The sequence below is a fragment of the Python bivittatus genome, unplaced genomic scaffold (genome assembly GCF_059951505.1).
Source record: "Python bivittatus isolate LINGU-HERP-01145 unplaced genomic scaffold, Pbiv_v1 ctg000650_np1212, whole genome shotgun sequence".
Taxonomy (NCBI): Eukaryota; Metazoa; Chordata; class Lepidosauria; order Squamata; family Pythonidae; genus Python; species Python bivittatus.
The window spans coordinates 92185-111430 of record NW_028277093.1 but is presented as its reverse complement, the minus strand read 5'-3'; the positions used below and the strand labels follow the sequence as shown (position 1 = coordinate 111430).

The 19246-nt window shown below is 59.3% G+C and overlaps 1 protein-coding gene across 13 annotated transcripts in view; it reads left to right on the top strand.

Moving 5' to 3' along the window:
• Window positions 1–19246, top strand: part of SYNGAP1 (synaptic Ras GTPase activating protein 1) — a 51706-nt gene that overhangs the window by 12448 nt on the left and 20012 nt on the right. For 11 of the 13 annotated variants that reach the window (XR_015798001.1, XM_088151219.1, XM_088151215.1 and 8 more), the window contains 8 exons: window positions 3345–3442; window positions 4906–5030; window positions 5808–5961; window positions 6051–6149; window positions 13114–13668; window positions 13777–13921; window positions 14323–14467; window positions 14623–14859. Coding sequence is in view for 12 of the 13 variants with exons in the window: in XM_088151219.1 (XP_088007345.1) it covers window positions 3345–3442; window positions 4906–5030; window positions 5808–5961; window positions 6051–6149; window positions 13114–13668; window positions 13777–13921; window positions 14323–14467; window positions 14623–14859 (1558 nt within the window). In the remaining variant the exon portion in view is untranslated. Of the gene's footprint in view, window positions 1–3344; window positions 3443–4905; window positions 5031–5383; window positions 5699–5807; window positions 5962–6050; window positions 6150–13113; window positions 13669–13776; window positions 13922–14322; window positions 14468–14622; window positions 14860–19246 lie in introns of those variants that run through there. The other 2 variants (XM_088151217.1, XM_088151226.1) reach the window with 2 other exon arrangements.

The window sequence follows — 19246 nt, the reverse complement described above, 5'->3', positions numbered from 1 at the left end:
AGGGGTGCGCGGGCGGCAGCGCCCGCCGGTTGGTTCTGCGCGAGGGCGCGCGTGGGCAGCGCCGCCGCCGCCGCGTCCGGCTTCGCGCAGGGCCGCTGGCATCGCGCGCTCGGATAGCGTGTGGGTGTCGCGGGGCTGGTGTTCGGGCGCGCGCGGGGAGCCCCCTCGCTCTGCGCTGCTGGCAGCCCGGGCCAGCCTTCGTTCGCGGGGGCCGCCGCCGCCGCCGCTGCTGCTGCTGCTGCTGCGGCTTCCGGGGCCGCCGCTCCTCCTCCAGCGCTGGAGCAGGCCCAGCAGGGGTGCCTGCTCGGCGGCTCTGCAGCTAGCTCGGCCCCGGCACTCAGGACCCCTTCTTCCCCTCCCCCGCCGGTCCTGCGCCCGACAGCCTGCGCTTTTCTCCCCGGTGGGCTCGGCTGCGAGGCGGAGGAGGGGAGGAGCGGCCGCTGGGCTCCTGGGCCAGCCCCGTGATCTTGGCGGGGCCCGCGGCTGGGCGGCTTGGCCACCTAGGGGTACAGGGAGACCGTGCCCGCCTGCCTGCCGTACTTAGATCCTCATCCCCTTCCAGTCCCCGAGGCCCCTCCGCTGCCCCTTGCGCCCGTTGGAGATGCTTGGCTGTGGTGACCTGGCCTGCGTGGGTGCTGCTGAGCCACCCCGCCACAGGTTGGCTTGGCTTTAGCGTCAGATGCACGACCTTGTCCTGCCCACACATGCACATTAAGCAGTGAGGCTGGCTTGGATGTAGCCATTGCACCCGCGTCTTGGCATGTGGGCTAAGCCCAATGGTGGTCTTAGGCCAGGCCTTCGTGTGGAGGTGTAATTGCTAGGCAGAGGAGGTAGTCTGTGTGCAGCTGCCGCCGCTGCTGTGTTTGTTAAAAGCAGCAGGGTTAGGGTTCGTGCTTGGGCAAACCCAGTCAGTGCGTGTGGACGGGGAGCCAGGCTGAGCCATGCCAGTTTCCCCCCTTGCTGCAGTTCTGGAGGCTGCTGTGTGTGCGTGTGCGCGCGTGCGCGTCTTTGCGTTCTCCTGCAGTTGGTTGGCCAGGGGTCCAATCCAGCAGGGCACGCTTCCGTTCTTACGTTAGCATCATTATTTGCCTCTCCTGGGTGGGCTCCTCCAGCCCCCAGTCCAGTGGACTGGAAGGGAGGGAGGGGGCAAGCGAGCCAGAGCGCTCTGCCAGGCGTGCTCCTGGGGAGCTGGCAGGCGAAGGGGCCTTCCTTTCCAAGCCCCCGGCCTCAGCTGCAGCCCTGCTCCCTGCAGGGAACAGGGGGAGTAAGGCAGGGAGCGGGGGCAGGAGAGAAGGGCTCTGCCTGGGGGGGCATTTGCTCCACCTCCCTCTCTCCCTGGCTCTGGCACGGGAGGGGTGAGGTGCTGGTCTGGTCTTGGGGGAGCAAAAGTGGATGGCGCCCGTGCTCAGGCCCTGAGGCAGTGGCTCGCAGGGGTGCCGTTGAGGAGCGGCAGGCTGGCAGTGCAGGGAAGACAGATGGCGGCAGGAGCTTGGTGGGTGGCTCTGCGTTCTGCCTGAGTGTGGGGGGCTGGGCCCTCTGCGGAGCCTGGCAGCTGGTGCTGCTCAAGGGCCACAGGGCAGGAGGGGCCCTGCTGGTCCTGGGGGTTGGGAGTCATTGAAGGGCCAAACTTCGAGGCCAGGAGGTCAGTAGGCCACTACACGATGCAGGCAGAAGGGCATGCTTTGGCCTCCTGCCGCCCCCATGGGGCGGTAGCTCTGGGACATTGCAGGGGGAGGGGGCAGGAGCTGCCTGTCACTGGGTGCCGGTCCTCCCGGTGGGCTCTCCCCCTTCCTGAGGCCCAGCAGGCTCTGGGGGAGCTGCTGTTCTTGCACCCAGGAAGACGCTCTGCTCCCTGGCATGCGGGCATGTGGCAGGGCTGCATTGTGCATGTCCACCTCTGCCATGAGGGTTTTTGTGGAAGGCAAGAGGGTCCAGGGGGGCAAAGGGGCATGTGGGCTTTCCATGGGTGGTGGCTCCTTTGCACTGTTCCCCTGTGAGGAGCCCGTGGCCCTGCTGGGAGTATTTGGTCTGACCAAGCAGCATTCATGGGGATGGGAGGTGAATATTTCCAGTGGGCCTCCTTCGTCCCTCCATAGCGCTTGCGAGGAGGGGAAGAGAGCCTCTCACTGTACCCCGGGGGCCTTCCTGCCCCATGGCATCCTCCCCCCCCCCCCCGCTCACACTCTGAGCAGCAGTAGCTGGACCTCTGCAACCTCGGCACCTGTGCAACACACACTCGCATGTACGCTCTTTGGATGCATTCACACCCACCCCTTCACCTGTTACTCCTTTGGCCAGTTTAGGGTTCATTGGAGCATTGAGGCCCAGAATGGGGAGGCGCTGTGTGCGTGTGTTTATTAGCAATTGCTTGTGAGCTGCTCAGTCTTTTGGAGTTGGGTGGCCTTTAAATTGCAAAAATAAATGAATAAAAATAAATAATAGGGTGAGTCTGGCCCTGGAGATTCCCTTGGGCATTAATCCTCCTACTCCGGAGGAGGGGGCTGCTTGAGTGGGCGAGGCAGGACTGGGCTCTTGATGGCCAGATCCTGCGTGGGGAGGTTCCTTGCTGAGTTGACTCCCTCTGTACTTTGGGGCCCTTCTCCAGAGCCTGCCTTGCGAGGCGGTGAGAGGGATTTGGGGGCATCCTGATGTTGGCCGAAGGAGCCTGCGGTTCCTGGTTACCAGTTGGGGGAGGGGGCCCCCCAAAGGAGTCTGGGGCTTGTCAGGTGGGACCCAGGCCCTCCGCTTAAGCCCAAAAAGTTTTCTGGCAGGTCTGTTGGCAAGGCCCAAGGTGAGCCTGACGTGGCCCTTTGGGCGGCTGCCTGGGCCGTTGGGGTCGAGGACGAGGGGGAGGCCTATCCTCGGGTGGCTCCTGCCTTCTTCCAGGCAGGAAAGGGGGTTCCTGGCTCAAGTCCAGAGGGACCTCCGTGTTCCGGGCATTTGCTGGCAGCACAAGCCCCCTCCTCCCCCTCCTCCTCTGCTGCATCTGAGGGCCGGACTTGCTGACTCTCTGGGCGGGAGGGGGGCAAAAAGACGGGATTTCGGCTGGTGATGCTGGGAAGGGCCCTTGGATGGGGGGCTCCTTCTGCTGCCAGCTTGGCTCCCCAAGTGGGCTGCTAGGAAGAATGGGTGCTGTTCTCACAGCCTATTGCTGCGGGGGGCAGCTCTTGCCTGGGCCAAGCTGGAGGGGCTGTGGCCAGGGGGGCGTCCAGCATTCCCTCGTCCTGCTCACCCGTCAGCAGGCGCGTTCCTCCCACACATACTCCTGGCTCTTTGCTCCCTGCTGGGGAAGCCCCTTCACAAATGATGCCAGGAGGTGGACCCTACCCTCTCTCCGTTTGCAGAGTACCACGCCGGCCGTTCCCGGCGGAAGAGCGTTCCCGGGGGAAAGCAGTACAGCATCAACATGGACACTCCACCGGCACCCCCCTTTCGTTCCTCGGTGAGTGACCGCAGGCCTGGGCTGCCCTCTCTGTAAGGCCCTATCTTTCTTCTTCAGCAGTGGCAGGAGCCAGGAGGAGGCCCCCAAGAGGGGCCCTGTTTGGGAACCTCCAGCAAGGGGAAGTCCCCCCACATCCTAAACAGACTGCCTCACTACCCCATAGTGCTTGGAACTGCCCGCCTGGGGGAGGGGACTCACGGAGGACAAGCAGTGATGTCCGCCACGGAGCCCCCAGCCCTGGCCTGGCACCTCTGCTGTCCTCTTGCCCCACTGCCCCCAGCCACTCACCCTGCTAGAGCCAGTCTTGGCTTGGAAGAAAGGAGGGGTCACCGGTGGGGTGTGGCGGATGGGGCAGAGAGTTCAGAGGCTTCCTGTCAGATGCTCCCACATGCGGGGGGAGGGCGCCTCTATGAAAGAGAAGCCAAGACCTCTTCAGCTGCTGGGGGATGGGGTGGGAAGATGCCATCTCAGGCTCTAGAGGGCAGTGCCTACCAGCAGACAGCCCTCCGCTGTGCCAGTTTGGACTCTGAGGTAGGCCAATGGGCTTCCTGCCACCTTCCTTGGACTCTGCCCCCTCTGCCCCGTCTGCCCTGCTCCTGGGCCAGCCTTGTGCCCCATCTCCTAGAGCAGAGCTGAGGTTTGACGGGGGAGGGGGCAGCTTTGTCGATGGCACAAAAATGTGGGGAACTGCCTTGGCCTCCCAAGCCTGGGGTCCCCTTAATGTACCTCCCAAAGTGGCCGCCCAGCTGTGGCATGAAATTTGAATCCAGCGTAACTTTGGTAAAAGAGAATGGATCTTTATCGCACCCAGTGCTGTTAAGGTCCAAGATAGTTCGTGGCCAGAGAAGGCCGAAGGCTCTCAGGCAAAAGCAAATAAGCTTTCCACCTATCTGCGAGACGGCTGAGGAGGAGCTGTGAACAGGACAGAAAGGAGGCCATAAGGGAGGACAGGCGGGTTCTGAGGAAGAGGAGCAGGTTTCAGCTCCTCCCCCCCGAGTCGAGCCAGACTGGTGCAGAGGGAAGGAGGGAGGTACTGGTAGCCACCAAGGGAGACGGTTTCTGGAGGGAAAGCAGAAGGCCAGGTGCCCGCTGGGCCTGTTGGCCTCTTTCTGGCATCTGTTCAGCCGCTTCCTAACCTGGATGGTGGGACTACGTGGGCGCTTGGCTTCGTCCAGCCACAGGTCTTTCCTGGGTGTCTCCAATGCTGCTGGAGAAGAGGCCAAGCCCACCTTCGGTTGTGTCGCTGTGCCTTTTGATGGCAACTGACTGTCTCTGCCCTGGCTGGGTCCTGTCCTCAAACTGGAGGAGAGAATCAAGCCGGGCAGTGTCTTCCTAAGCGAGTTCTGGGAGGAGGGAGGGGGCCGGTGGTCATTCCCTCTCCTGGTATCGGGGCGACCGGGCAGGGGTGGGTGGGGGTGAGCCCGGTTCAGCCTCACCGGGGCTCTTCTCCCCTCTGCCTGCAGCAACAGGGTTTCCTCAGCCGCCGCCTGAAGAGCTCCATCAAGCGCACCAAGAGCCAGCCAAAGCTGGACCGCACCAGCAGTTTCCGCCAGATGCTGCCGCGCTTCCGGAGCGCCGACCATGACAGGTGGGCACAAGGCGGGTCCTGCTCCTCACTGCTGCGGTTCATGGAGGAAGGGTGGCATGGGGCTGGAGAGACTGCCCCAGGGCTGGCCAGACCCTCCCTCGGAAACTGGGTGCCATGTGGCCCTTCTTGCTCCCCTTGGGGCTCCCACTTCCCCAGCCCCTTCCATAGGCCCGCCTGCCCCCAAAGGCTTGTCCCAGGTGCCCTGCGTATTTTTAGCTCCTGCCTGCCTCCCCCCCAGCGGCTGACGGCAGCCCCGACACGCACGGGCTGCCTCCACTTACGCTGCTGGGCTAAATATATCCTCCTGGGGGCGGCAACTCCCAGCAGAAATGCCATGGGAAAGGGAGGGGGAGCCTGCCTGACCGCGGCACACGGACTCTCTTGCCTGCTCTTGGCCGGCGGCGGGGCAGGGGTCTGGGAAGGGGGTCAAGAGCTTGGCTGGCCTCAGGGAGCGGGGAGGAGGACAGACTACAGTCTCTGGCCTCGTGCGTCCCCCATGGGGACCCCAGAGCCCTCCCCAGCATCCAGAGGGGCTCCGCAACAGCCTCCTGCCCAAGGGCTTCCCCCGCTCTGCCGGCCTCTCTTCCCCATTCTTCCCCTCCTCTGCTGAGGTCGACTTCAGGACTCCCTGCAGCTGCAGAAATGCCCTTCCGGGGGGGAGACCCCAGGTAACCCCGCGTGAGGGCTCTGCTGAACCCCGCCTCTCTCCCTGCACCCCCTGCCCAGTTCCTGGCCTGCCCCTTCCTTCCCTACTGACCGAGCGTGCTCCCCCCGCAGGGCTCGCCTCATGCAGAGTTTCAAGGAGTCGCATTCGCATGAGTCCCTCCTCAGCCCGAGCAGTGCCGCTGAAGCTCTGGAGCTGAACCTGGACGAGGACTCCTTGATCAAGCCGGTTCACAGCAGCATCCTGGGCCAGGAGTTCTGCTTTGAGGTACACGCTGGTGGCTGGCACCTCTGTCTCCCGGCAGGGGCTCCTGGGTGCGCAGAGGAGAGCTCACTGCTGCTGCTCTTTCTGCCCAGGTCACGACATCTTCTGGCACCAAGTGCTTCGCCTGTCGCTCGGCTGCGGAGCGAGACAAGTGGATTGAGAACCTGCAGCGAGCCGTCAAGCCGAACAAGGTAGGACCCCCCCCGCCTGGTCCCTCTGGCCTCTCCCACTGCCAGCCCCTTGGGGGGAGGGTGTCCTTGCCTGGCACCTGGGCACCATGGCTGCAGAGACGGCCCTGGCTTCCCAGGAAGGGTTCTCTGTGGGGCAGTGGAAGCACCCAAGGCTTTTGCTCCCCTCTTGCTTCCCTGGGCATCCGGGGGCCACTTTCTGGGACCCCTGAAGCAGGAGGGGCAGTCTCAGTTTTTCTTTCACCAGATGAGGGTCTAGGGTGAAAACAGCCCCTTTGCCCAATGGCCTTAAGTCGGGCCACTAAACTTCAGACGTTTTGCCATGAATTTGGATTGCGTGGTTTCAGTTCCCTCTGGGCTCCCCCTGAAAGTCCCCAAACCAACTGGAGGGCGGGATCTCCCCCTTCCTGTGACAGTTGCTGAGGATCCCTGTGCCTGTGGGAGTGGCGAAGGGTGAGAGTGCTGCACACCGGCCATTTCCCTGACCTGAGACTCTCCCTCCAAGCCTCTGGCATCAGCCAGCTAAATGGATCTTCCAAAGCCAGGAGCAGTATTCCCCACCCCCCATTACAGCAACCCTGGGAACTCCCCCGTCCTGAATGGATCTGAAAACCAAGCTCCCGCCCAGTTGCCCGAATAGCTGAGATACGGCCATTCCTCCCTTGAGTCTTATGGCTTCGGGGCAGGTGGTCATCTCCTGCCCCCCCCAGAGCACCTTCCTCTTCACCTCTGGCTCCTGGGAACCTCTCCAGTGTGTGGGGGGTAGGGCACAGACAGCCCCCCCCCATGGGCTGCTCCTCATGGGAGAGCGGCCCAGTCCCCAAGGAGCAAACGGAGGTGCGTTCCAGGTGGCTGGGAACTTTGGCTTTATTGACCGTCTCGCCTCCTGTCTGAAGAAGCGCAGCACCTGGGCCCAGCATCTGGGCCCACCGAGAGCCCCACAGCCAGTTGAAGAGCTCTTCGTAACAGAATTCGTAGCATCAATGGGAAGAACTTTGGCCAGGAAAAATGGCCTGAGAAAGTCTTTCCCAACAGTGGCGCCCAAAATGTGTGGACTACAACCCCTTGAATACTCAGCTGGCAGGGTGGTGCTGAGAATTCTAGGACTGGCTTCTGACACCCCTGAAGGGCACCCCGTAGAGGAAAAGGGCCTTTCCTGCTTGTCGGTTGCTCCAGGGTCAGGACGTTTTCACCAGCTGCTGCCCCCCGCACCCCAATGGCTGAGCATCTGGGATGCCCACCTCAGCATTCCTGCGTGGCTGTTTCCTTCCTCGTTTGCACGGGAGGCTGGAGCGGAGGGACTACCCAGTGCCTGGTTCTTGCGCCCCCAAAACTTCCTTGCTCTGGCCCTCCTTGCCTGATGGATGCGCCCCAACCCCTAAAGCCGAGCAGTGGTGCCCTACAACAACTGGCTTGGGGTGCAGCAAGGCGCTTGGCTGGGTTCCCTGCTGCTGGAGCAGAACCTCCCTTGAGGTTCGCTGAACTTGCTGTGAGAACCTCCGGTTTTGTGGTTCTGACTCCTGGCCTGAAGGGCTCCGAGTCCAGCCCCTTGCGCCACACTGGGCTCTGTGGTCCAGCTGCCCCTGCCATCTGCAGCCCCTCGGAGAGCCCCCTCGAAACCAGGCCAAGGAAGGTCCCTGCGGGGTTGTTGAGTTGGGGTCCAGGCATCCTTGAGTGGCCGGGGCACCAAAGTCTTCTTCTGACTTGAAGCCATTTTTCCGTGTCCTGTGCTCTCCCTCCCTCCCTCCCTCCCTCCCTCCCTCCCTCCCTCCCTCCCTCCCTCCCTCCCTTCCTTCCTTCCTTCCTTCCTTCCTTCCTTCCTTCCTTCCTTCCTTCCTTCCTTCCTTCCTTCTCTCTGACCCTCCCTCCCTCCCCCTCCCTCCCTCCTTCCTTCTTTCCCTCCGTCCTTCTTTCTCTCTCTCCTTTCCCTCCCTCCTTCTGTCCCGTCTTTGCTTACGGCGGCCCGTTTGAGCCTGAGCCCGGGTCTGTGGTTTGTGGTTCGTGGCCCCTCTTTGTGCTCTTCCTTGAGACCCTGTCCTCTTTCCACCTCCCACGTGCCTCTGCCTGCTTTCAGATCTTCACGGTCCTCTTGGGTAACCTGTTGGGACTGGAATTGCCCTTATTCTGCCCCTGAACTGTTCAGACTTAACCCTCGGCTCCCTGACCGTGATCTGGGCCTGGAAGTGGACTGGTGGCCCATGCAGCCGATGGGGCCCTGCTGGGCACGGGCTCGCCCCAGTTGGGCTGGAGCGCCACCATGCCCTTCTTCTTCCTGGGTGCTGGAGCGAGACTTCCGGGAGCGTTTTAGCCCTCCTCCCTGTCTGGCCTGGGGGAGTGGGGGGGGACTTGGTTCCCAGGTGCCTTCTGGACTGATGGTGTCCCCCACCTCCCTCAGGAGTGTACAGGCCCCTCCACTCTGGGGGACCCTCTGGCATTTTGCCCTCATGCTGCAGAGAGTCAGGAAGATGAGCTGGACGGAGACATGCAGGAACTGTTAGCTAAGCAGAAGGGGCTGGTGTGTTTCTTAAGTCCAAAACTATGAGATGACGCTCAGGCAGAGGCCTTCCTGACCCACTGAGGCCTACGAAGGGGGAGGAGGTGCAACACAATCAGACTTGCGAGACTCTGTTGCTGCAGCCAACCTCAGTGAACGAAAATTAGCCTCCCTGTGGAGTTGATTCCCTGGGCTGGTCTACCTGCTGGGGCTGGTGCCAATCTTGCAACTCCGATTGTGCTGGGTGATGACGACCTCCTCCTCCTCCTCCTCCTCACAGTTCAGCGAACTCGCTTTTCCCTACAAGCAAGAGGGTATGGCCTGTTAGAAAGGGGCCCTGTGCATTTCTCAGGAGCAGCCAGAGAGGCAAGGCTTTCCCCCAGCCAAGCTTTCACATGGTGCTTCCTCGATTCCTCTCTTCCCTTGCAGGCTTCCTGAGGGAGGGGCTAGAGGGGAGGGTCTGTCCCCCTCCCCCCAAGTAAACCTTGATTTTCCTGTATTGCTGCCCCTGCAGTTCAGGGCTCAGAAGGAGGGCTGCTGGCTCCCTCAGAAGAACAGCAAGGACGGGACGCAGAGACTCACTTGGCATCTCCCTCCCCACATGCTAATGGGAGGCCCTGGCCCTCCTTGTTCCTCCTGGGCTGGTGTGGGAGTGGGGGCGGTCTCTGTTTGAGTCACCAAGGTGTATCGTCCTCATCCTCATCACCGCTGTGCTGCAAAAGTAGGACTTCTGGGGGAAACCTCCTTGGTCAGGAGCTGCTGCGTTAGGCTCTGGCCCCAGTCCAGCAGCACTCTCTGCACTGAGCAGATTTAGGGGGAGCAGCTGCTGAGTTGGCTCACCCCTCTGAGGTTGGAAAGAAGTTCCAGAACACCCAAGACTGAGTCCGTACAAAACCTTTGGATCAGCTTCTGGAAGGATAGTGAAAAGAATCCACGTGTCACGGCACTCAGATATCATCACCAGAAAAAGCCACAAGTGTCCAAGTTGTCCGGTGAAATGCTCCAGAGTTGGTGACTGGCACTGATTGGCAGAAGAGTTCTGCTACTCAGCTATGCTGAACTGAGGATGACGGGGCACTCCATCCCATGGCCACTGCTGACCGTTTCCTTTGGGCTGGGAGGCCTGGGAGGTCTGCTCCAGTGAAGCAGGGAGGGAGGGAGGCGCGGCCAGGACAGAAGCAGGATGTGTGCAGGACTGCCACGTGGGGGGGTTGGCTACTGCTCCCCCAGCAGCACAGAGGAAGAAGGGGTGCTGCACCCAAAGACTTAGGAGTTCTTGAACTTGGGCCTCAGTAGGCATGAGGGGCTGGGCATCTTGTCCTCTTCAGAAGCCCACAGGGAAGAAGGCTGTTGGCATCCCGATAAGACGGGCAACCAGATTTTCTGCATTGTAGCCTCCCAAAGAATATGTATCTGTACCTGCCTGCCCCCTTTCTGGTGCTTTGTAAAATGTTTCCCTAGTCTGTGGCTGAAATGTGCAAGAGATCTGAAATTTACTGCAGGTCCTATTTGGCAACGTGTACCCCTAGATGTCTGTTTTCTGTTCCTCCACGTTCACCTTTTCATCCCAGCTTCTATGCTTGGTCCAAGGTAAAGCTCAGTGCTTTAAGCTCTAACAGTTTTTGAGAAAAGAATGAAGGAGGCTTATTAAGCGATAAGCCTGCCACCAGTTCTGTAAACCATAATGTAATGTTGAATTCTGTCAGATAGTTTGCTGGAATCAAGATAAATTACTTCCACAGTGATCCCTCAATCCACTACTAAGCCTGTAGTGGAAAAATACCTTTCTATTAAGATGCATTATGGAGAAAGCCAAGCTGCCCACTACTTATCAAGATGCTAACGAACTGTTCACTTTATTCTCTTCCTAGCTATGGGAATCAGGCTGACTGGTCTTTATTTCCCCAAATCTTGGTTTGTGGAAATTGGAATATATGTTGTCTCATGTCCTGTGGTTACTAACAGTAAGCCATACAACTCAGCTAGCAATGACCACACTAAAAAAATCAGATATTTTGCAAAAGGTCTTTGACTGCTCTGGGGAGATGCTACCAACCTGTGTGAAATCTTTCCTGCGGGTGACCAGTCGAAAATGTGTCACAGGGCACTCAGACCGTTAATCTGCCAATGGTGGTGCACTGCAGACCAGGAGCAGCCCTGGATACGCCATCCATCTCACAGCCCTGACTTTCTGGTGGCCCATCTGTTGTGAATCATCAGCTGGTGGGAGCCAGACCTCTAGGAAGAAGTCTTCTGTTGTGCGTCCGGTCAGCCTGAGGTCAATACTGAGCAAAGCCTTGCAACAGATTATGAAGTGGTCAGTCAGCATGCAGAAGGAAAGAGAAGAGGATGACCAGCAGTAAGGTGGATGGACTCAGTTACAGTGGTAATGGGTGCACCATCAGGACATCTGAAGGACCAGGTTGGGGACGGATCCTCCTGAAGAAGGTCTGTCTATCTGGTTGCTAAGAGTCGATGCTGATGTGATGGAATGCAATCATAAGTCATTTAGAAAAGGCACTGATTAGGGGGAGCCAGCAAGTTTGATCTGACCACCCTGGTCTCTTGTCAACAGAGTGACCAATTTAGTTCACAAGGGGAACGTGGATGTGCATCCTTGACTTCAGCAAAACATTTGAAGTCTCCCATGAGATCCTTGTAGAGAAGATGAGGAAATGTGGGCTGGACAAGATCCTCCTGAATCTTGATACTCCTCCATGGCGTTTGTTATTCTGCCTGTGTTGGTGTCCTCTGCAAATTCAGCAATCACATTTTCTAACAACCCATCCTAATTTATAAATATATTGACCAGCACAGAGCCTGGAAGAGAGCCTCCAAGAGGCTCCAAGAGGAAGAGTTACCATTAGATGGACCTGGAGCTGGTTGAATCATTGTACTTGAGACAGAACCTCTGTGGTTTCTGGCCAAACTGGGGGAAACAGGGAAATGTCGAGTGGTTGAGGCTCTCTTCCGGGCTCTGTGCTGGTCAATATATTTATAAATTAGGATGGGTTGTTAGAAAATGTGATTGCTGAATTTGCAGAGGACACCAACACAGGCAGAATAACAAACGCCATGGAGGAGTATCAAGATTCAGGAGGATCTTGGCAAACTGGAATAATGGGCAGCAACTTTCAAGAGGAATTTCACCAGAGACAAAAAGTCATACATTTGGTGGAAAAAAATAAACATGAGTACAAGATGAGGTGGGTATACTGGGGAGTGGCATCTGCAGAAAGTTTAGGAGGATCACAAGCTGAGCATGAGCCTAGAGTGTGATGCAGCTGTAAAAAAAGCCAATGCGATCCTTGGTTGCATCAACAGAAGTCCAGTGTCGAGGCAATTATTCCTCTCCGTGTTGGTTAGGCCACGCCTAGAATACTGGGTCCAGTTCTGGACACGATGTGCTTACACTGGCAAACTGGATGGTGTCCTAAGAACAGCCAGCAAGATACGAGGAAACATTCAGGAGGCATTTAGGTTGGAAGCATTTCGCACATCTGGCCTGGAGAAGACTGTGGGGAGATGCGATAGCCACCTTCAAGCAGATGAAGAGCTGTAGGTAGAAGACGACAGAGTTGTTCCCAAAAACAGACAAGCAGCTCTGAGTTTAATTTACCAGGAAGCAAATTGCTCTGGGACATCAAGAAGCAATTCCTAATAGCTTTCCACAACAGAACAGACTTCTCGGGGGGCAGCTGCTGGCGGTGCTTCAGCAGAAGGTGGACTCAGCTCTCCATTCCAAACGTGACGGTGGCGGGTTTCTGTCCCAGGCCCGGGATTGGACCGGGTGACCTCGAGGCCTCCCAGCCCTGAGATTCTTCCAGCTCAGCCGGGTTCTTGTCGACCCTTGGGGTACAGCGGGGGCTTCTTTCTCTCCAGCCTCCTGCTGCGTTCCTCATTTGTACTATTTTTAGGCCACCCCATAGCAGAGATTCTCCACGCTGCTTGTGAGACAGAGAATATAGGGTCCCTCCCACGCAGCAATAAATCAATTATAAACTCAAAGCCGAGGAATAAGAATTAATAGCGCTAAAATGGCTGTGTCAGTTAAAAGGCTTGGGGAAATAGAGATTTGCTTGGTGGGGAGATGCTAAGTGGTGCACCACGGAGAGGCCACGTATTGTGGTTCATCTCTTTGGGAAGATAGGTGCCCAGTCCTGCCCCGGTGGGCCTAGATGTGGTCAGTAGGGCTAGGCCAGGCTAGAGTGGGACCCAGGTTGGAAGAGATGAGGGAGCAGATGGTTCTTCTGGACTGGTCATTCAGGTGGTTGGGCCTCTTGTGTGCGTTGAAGGAGCCAAACATCCTGGGGGATGGGGAGAGATGGAGGCATGCCTGAGAGAGGGAGAGCATGATCCCCTGGCCCTCCCCGTGCCCCTGGGTCTGGCTGGCACGCCGCTGTTTCCTGGGTCCTTTGGAGCACCGGCACAGGCTTCCATCCAGGCCTCAGCCCCGTTCTCCTCTTTGCGCAGGACAATAGCCGACGCGTGGACAACGTGCTGAAGCTGTGGATCATCGAGGCGCGGGACTTGCCCCCCAAAAAGCGCTACTATTGTGAGCTGTGCCTGGATGACATGCTTTACGCGCGCACAACCAGCAAGATGCGAACAGACAACGTCTTCTGGGGGGAGCACTTTGAGTTCAACAACCTGCCGGCCGTGCGCACCATCCGGCTGCACCTCTACAAGGACACGGACAAAAAGCGCAAGAAGGACAAGAGCAACTACGTGGGCATGGTCAGCATCCCCATCGCCAGCGTCACCGGGCGCCACTTCGCCGAGCAGTGGTACCCGCTCAGTCAGCCCAGCGCCAGCAAGAGCAAGTCCGGCTGCCCGGCTGTCCGCGTCAAGAGCCGCTTCCAGGCCATGAGCATCCTGCCCATGGAGCTGTACAAGGAGTTCGCGGAGTACGTCACCAACAACTACCGCATGCTGTGTGCTGTGCTGGAGCCCGTCCTGAGCGTCAAGAGCAAGGAGGAGGTTGCCTGCGCTCTAGTGCACATCCTCCAGAGCACCGGCAAGGCCAAGGTACCCTGGGGAGGGCAGGGAGGCGGGCAGGGCCCCCTCACGGAACGGTCCGGGCGTGCTCGGCGGCACGGCTTCTGCAGCAGCTTCTCTCCCACACGTTCCCGGCAGGACTTCCTGTCTGACATGGCCATGACTGAAGTGGACCGCTTCATGGACCGCGAGCACCTCATTTTCCGGGAGAACACGCTGGCCACGAAAGCCATAGAGGAGTATCTCAAGCTGATCGGGCAAAAATACCTCAAGGATGCAATTGGTAGGGGGGCTTGGGAGGAGGGGGGGCACCCTGTCAGCAGCCACTGGGTGTGTGTGGGGGGAGCAGCCCCTTTGGGCGGCGTGTAGAGTAACAAGCTGCCCCTCTGGAGATTGTAACTTTCAGCGCCAGGCAAGGGGATGTGGTTAAGTGTTTGGTGAACGGGTAGGTGCAGCCGTAGGAGCCTTGGGCTTCGGGGTCAGATCTGGCCTGGCCTCTCGAGGGAGACCAGGCGCCTCTTCCCCCTGCCTGCCCGCTTGGTCTTCTCTGCCGGGGGGAGGTCTTGCAGTCTCCCTGAGCCCAGCGGGGCTCCGCGTGCAAACAGGACTTTGCGCAGGGCTGGACCAGTGGGCGCCTGGGGGAGGAGGTTGGGGGCCCATCCCTGTCTGCTCTGCCCCCTCCAGGTGAGTTCATCCGAGCTTTGTACGAGTCCGAGGAGAACTGTGAGGTGGACCCCATGAAGTGCTCGGCTTCCACCTTGGCTGACCACCAGGCCAATCTCCGCATGTGCTGCGAGCTGGCCCTCTGCAAAGTGGTCAACTCCCACTGGTCAGTGTGGGGCTGTGGACTCCTCCCGGCCTCCCCCTTTTCCTGCACACCTGGGCATGGGGGGAGAAATGGATTGCTGGGAGCAGGCAGCCTGGGGGCATGGGGGCAGCCCTGCAGGGAGGGCAGGCAGTAACCCTCACCCCTCCCGGTCCTAGCGTGTTCCCACGGGAGCTGAAGGAGGTCTTTGCGTCGTGGCGGCTGCGCTGCGCTGAAAGGGGCCGGGAAGACATTGCAGACCGCCTGATCAGCGCATCCCTCTTCCTGCGCTTCCTGTGCCCGGCAGTCATGTCCCCCAGCCTCTTCGGCCTCTTGCAAGAGTACCCGGACGAGCAGACCTCCCGCACCCTTACGCTCATCGCCAAGGTCATCCAGAACCTGGCTAACTTCACCAAGTGAGTGCGGAGGGGTGGCGGAGGCTGGAAGGCAGTGGGGACGGGGTGGAGACAGGGTGGGGACGGGGTGGGGACGGGGTGGGGACGGGGTGGGGGCCCGCCCTCCAGCTGGGGGGGTGAGTTTTCCACCATCTGCCCCATGAGGAGCTTCAGGGGTAGAGCACTGGGCGAGAGCATCACCTGGCAGCTGTGGCCAGGCTCCCTTCTCTCCTGGATCAACCAAGAGACTGCTTTTTGTGCCCCCCAGCCCCGTGGGGCCTCTCGGAAGGCAGCCAGGTCCCTTCGGAAGGCAGGTGCAGGGGAGGGAACCGCTGGAGGCTTGAGAAGGGGGACTGAGAGGGGAACGTGGTTGCCCTCTTAAGATGCCTCCGAGGAGCGCTATGTAGGCAGTGGTCCACTCTCCGTCCTGAGAAGGTGACGCCCAGTCCTGGGTCAAAGTTACAGGGAGGTAGACTTCGGCTCAATATGTGGTAAAGGTCTTCCTGAAAGGAAGAGGGGTCGGGCAGAGGAAATGAAGACCCCAATAGATGGTGGGTGAGTGGGAGCAGAGGTGGACTGGAGGGCCGCAGGGGGCCCTTGCCGTGCAAGGAGCCTGTGCAGGGTGGGAGCAGGGTGGTCTCAGCTGTGTCCCAAAAGGTGGAGAAGAGGAAATGGGGAGGTTTTCAGTTCGCACAAAGAGCCCAAATAGGCATTTTGGGGCATGTATTTCTTTCAAAATACCTCTGCCTCTTTCTTTTTTCTTTTTAATCGAAGTGACTCCTGGGGCCTTGGGGTATTTCAGGGCATTCGGCTCCCGAAGACCATGTTCCCCAGAAGGACCATAGCATGCAGGGTGTACCTGGAGGCCCAGCTGGGCCCCACAGCCAGCCTGCAGCGTGGATGCTCTGCTGGCAGTGAGGACGTCCTTCTGCCCTGGTCTGCTGCCTGGGAAGGTTGTCCCGAAGCCCGGACCCTTCCCGGACCAGGAAGCGGCTGTGGAATCCGCCCCGCTGGCGTGGTGTCGACGGCCCTGGCGGGCCAGGGAGGGGCCTTTTGCAGTGGGGTTCTCACCCGCCAGCTAAGATGGTCTTCAGTGGGGGTCGTCTTGGGTGGCCCGAGGAAAAAGCCCCCTCCGAGGTTCCCCTCTCTTCCCTGCTTGGCCCCAGGACAGGCCCACCTGTCCGCCTTTTCCCAGCAGCCCTCGCGGCCTCGTGCCCGGGGAATGTGCCTGGGGCAGTTTTTCTCAACCTTGCCTACTTCAAGTGGGTGGACTTCAACTCCCAGAATTCCCCCGCAGGTTAATTGATTGAGGGCTCTGCTCGATACTGCTTGAGGCTCCCCTTCCCTTTCCCCCCGTGCCTCCAGACAGAAGGACAGTCCGGTAGGATCAGGCCAGGAAGGTGCTGGGTTCCTCCCAGGCGGCGGACAGGAGCCTTGGAGAATCTCGCAACAGGAGATGGGGACGTTCCCCTTCCCCGGCAAGGGGGATTTGGAGGGATGCTGCCCCCAACCTGGAGGTAACGTGGGGTCTTCAAGGCTGACAGCCCTCCATTAGTGGATCCTATCCTCTGTGGAAGCCACAAAAGCTGGTGGCTGTGCCAGCGTCTTGCGGGAACGTGGTCCAAAAAGCCGAGGCCTCCCAGACTGCCTGGGCGTGTTGGGACTTCTTAGGCGGGGGAGACGTGTGTTTGCCTGCAGCCAGGCAGGGAAGAGCCGGAGGGCCATCCTGCTCTTCCATAGCAGCATCCCTCCCCTCCCATTTTGCCCCTTCCTCCTCCCAAGCTCCCTCTGTTTCCCCATCATTCCACCTGGTCCCCCATTCTAGCCGCCTCCTTCCTTTCTTTCGGAAACCCGGTGTTGGTGCAAAACGTGCCATTTTTAGGAAGCGTGTGAAAAAGAAAGGCCTGCATACGTCCCTCAAGCAGCTTTTGCTTCAGTTTGCTGTCGGCAAAGATTTATTCCGATTGAGGAGGAACTTCTGATGTGAAATAAGGGGATTGCCAGTGAAGAGGGAGGAAGCCCTGGGCTTTGCTGGCCAGCCTCCTCTTGTGCGGGGGGCGGGTGGGATGCGTGGATAGCTCTCCGGATGAAGCAGTTTTCTAGGCTGTCTTCGGTACTGCAGAGGATAGCAGCCAGGTGATCCAGGTGGAAAAAAGATGGTGAAACACCCATTAAATCCTATTTTTTCTTAATTCAGTGGCAGATAGAAAAGTAACCCTTTGCCCTGTGGCCTAATTCTTTTTGGTGTCTTGAGGGGCCCCTGTTAGCATAAAGGCAGTGGTTTTTCTGGGCCCAGAAGGGGCAGTGCCTCCCAGGGTTTGAGGAGGGGGCTCTTCCATGGGTGGTCTGAAATAAGGTCAGAATTTAGGAAGAGTCTGCGTGAAGCCTTCCGGCTGCCTTTTGTGTGAATGCCCAGTCACGGCGCCACCAGGGCTGGGGAGGGGGTGGTGGGGTTTCCTCTTGCTTTGGTTTTGTGTGTTCCCACAATAACTGAGGCTCAACTAGAAGGTGTTTCGTCTTGTGAGAAAAGGCCAGCCAGGCCTAGGAAGAGGAGGCTGGAAAGCAAAAAAAGGATTGGAAGAAATGCCCTAACGACGCAAAGTGAGAGGAACAGCGAATCTGGCAGAAAAAGTAAAAAGCAAACATACAGCGTGCAGCAAGAGAAAAGAGCGGGAACTTCTTTGATGCGTTTGAAGCGGGGGGGACTAGATGACCTGCAAGACCCCCCGTTTCCAAGCAGCAGGAAGTGGTTGGGTCACTGAGCAGGGGTGCTGGATGCCAGGCATCTGGCTTTGCTGCTAAAGACAGAGGAGAGGCCCTGGGCCTGGATGGACTTTCCCCGGGAGGAAATCCGAACAACTGAACGAAAGGGAGGAGCAAGGCCAGCCCTTCCGGGGCATCTCGAGGGGCTCTGCTGGAACTGCCCCTGGGTCCTGAGCACAGCCGCTTGAGTTGCCAAGCGCTCGGAGGCGGCATTGCTGATGCAGCCGAGGCCCTCCTGGAAATCAGAGGCCAAGCCGCTGCGTGCCCATTGCAGGCGCAGAACTGGTCCTGCGGAAGGAAAGCTGGCCTGCGTTCTGCTCTGGTGGATTTCCCCTCACCAACTCAGTGGACGTTTTGTGGTGCGCCTTCTGCAATGCCCTGGGTTGATGCCGGACATTTGGACACCCTCAAACCTTGGAGCAAAGTGCCTCGGCTAGAGATCTTCGAAGAGAGGCAGGTGGCCATCTGCCTGGGGGGCTCTCGCAGAGTGCTGGAGCAGGTGACCGTTAACGAACCTTCGACCTGAGACTCCGCGAAAGGCTCTTGAGAGGGCCCGCTGGCTGCAGGCTGAGAGCATCTGTCCTTCGGTGGATTCCTAACTGGTTGAAGCAGCGGAAGGCGAGGAAGGAGCACACATGGGCAGTCTTCTCAAGGGAGGGAAGTCTGCAGTGGGGCCCTCCCGGGATCAGCGTGGGGACTGGAGACACGGGCTGAGACATCCGCCGCGTGGAGCTGCCCCAGGTTCTGGGGGATCCTCAGCTGTTTAGGGGAGCAAAAGCAGCTATGAAAGGGCCGGTTCTGGGCAAGGGACGAGGATCAGGAAGGGGCCGAGGAAACGGCACTCTCGGGACTCCCTTGTGCCAGATGGTGGTCTGCCTGGGTCAGGGTTCTGGGTTCGGTTCTGGCCACTGCTCAACCAGAGACGTAGTAGAGCTGAGGAAAGAGCTGAAGGTTGGGGCCAGAGAGGTTGGAATTCTTTGGCTTGGGAAAGAGCTGACCAAGCGACCAAAGTGGGTGAAATCCCGCCTGGCCTGGAGAGAGCCTTTCCCCTCCGTAGGGGCCCTTGGAGAGGACCAGGCGATGACACTGACTGGAGACGCCACCCGTGGGTTAGATCTTTGCTGCAGGCTGGAGCAAAGCCACTGCGGTTGGTTGAGGGCTCCCCCAGCCTTTCTAAGACCGGGTGCTTCCCTCTGTCTTCGCCACAGCCCACGCGGGATTGCTGGAGCTCCTGGTGAGGAGCGGCTGGTTTTCCGCAGGTGCCACCTCCCTGCCCTTGGAGGCACTCTCTTCCACAGGTCTCCTGGATGACATCGGTAGCCTGTGGGAATCATTGCCACAAGAAGGGGTGAGGGTGGCCAGTAGCGTGGCTGGCTTGGAAGAGGGGTTGGACACATCTCTTGAGGGCTTTCCCCAGCGGGGGACCCGTGGTGGGAGAGGGGAGCACCCTCCAGCTCCCCGGAGTCATTTCCCAACCGGGCAGGGCAGTTCTTGGAGGACCCAGTGAAGCCGTGCTCCTTCTTCAAGGCGAGGGTGCATGGTTTGCTGACCGCTGGCTCGGTGGCCAGTCTCGGCTGCCCTTTGGCAGGGCTGGGCGTGACGGGCTCGTGCTGCATGAAGCAACGGAGCTGAGACGGAGCTGAGA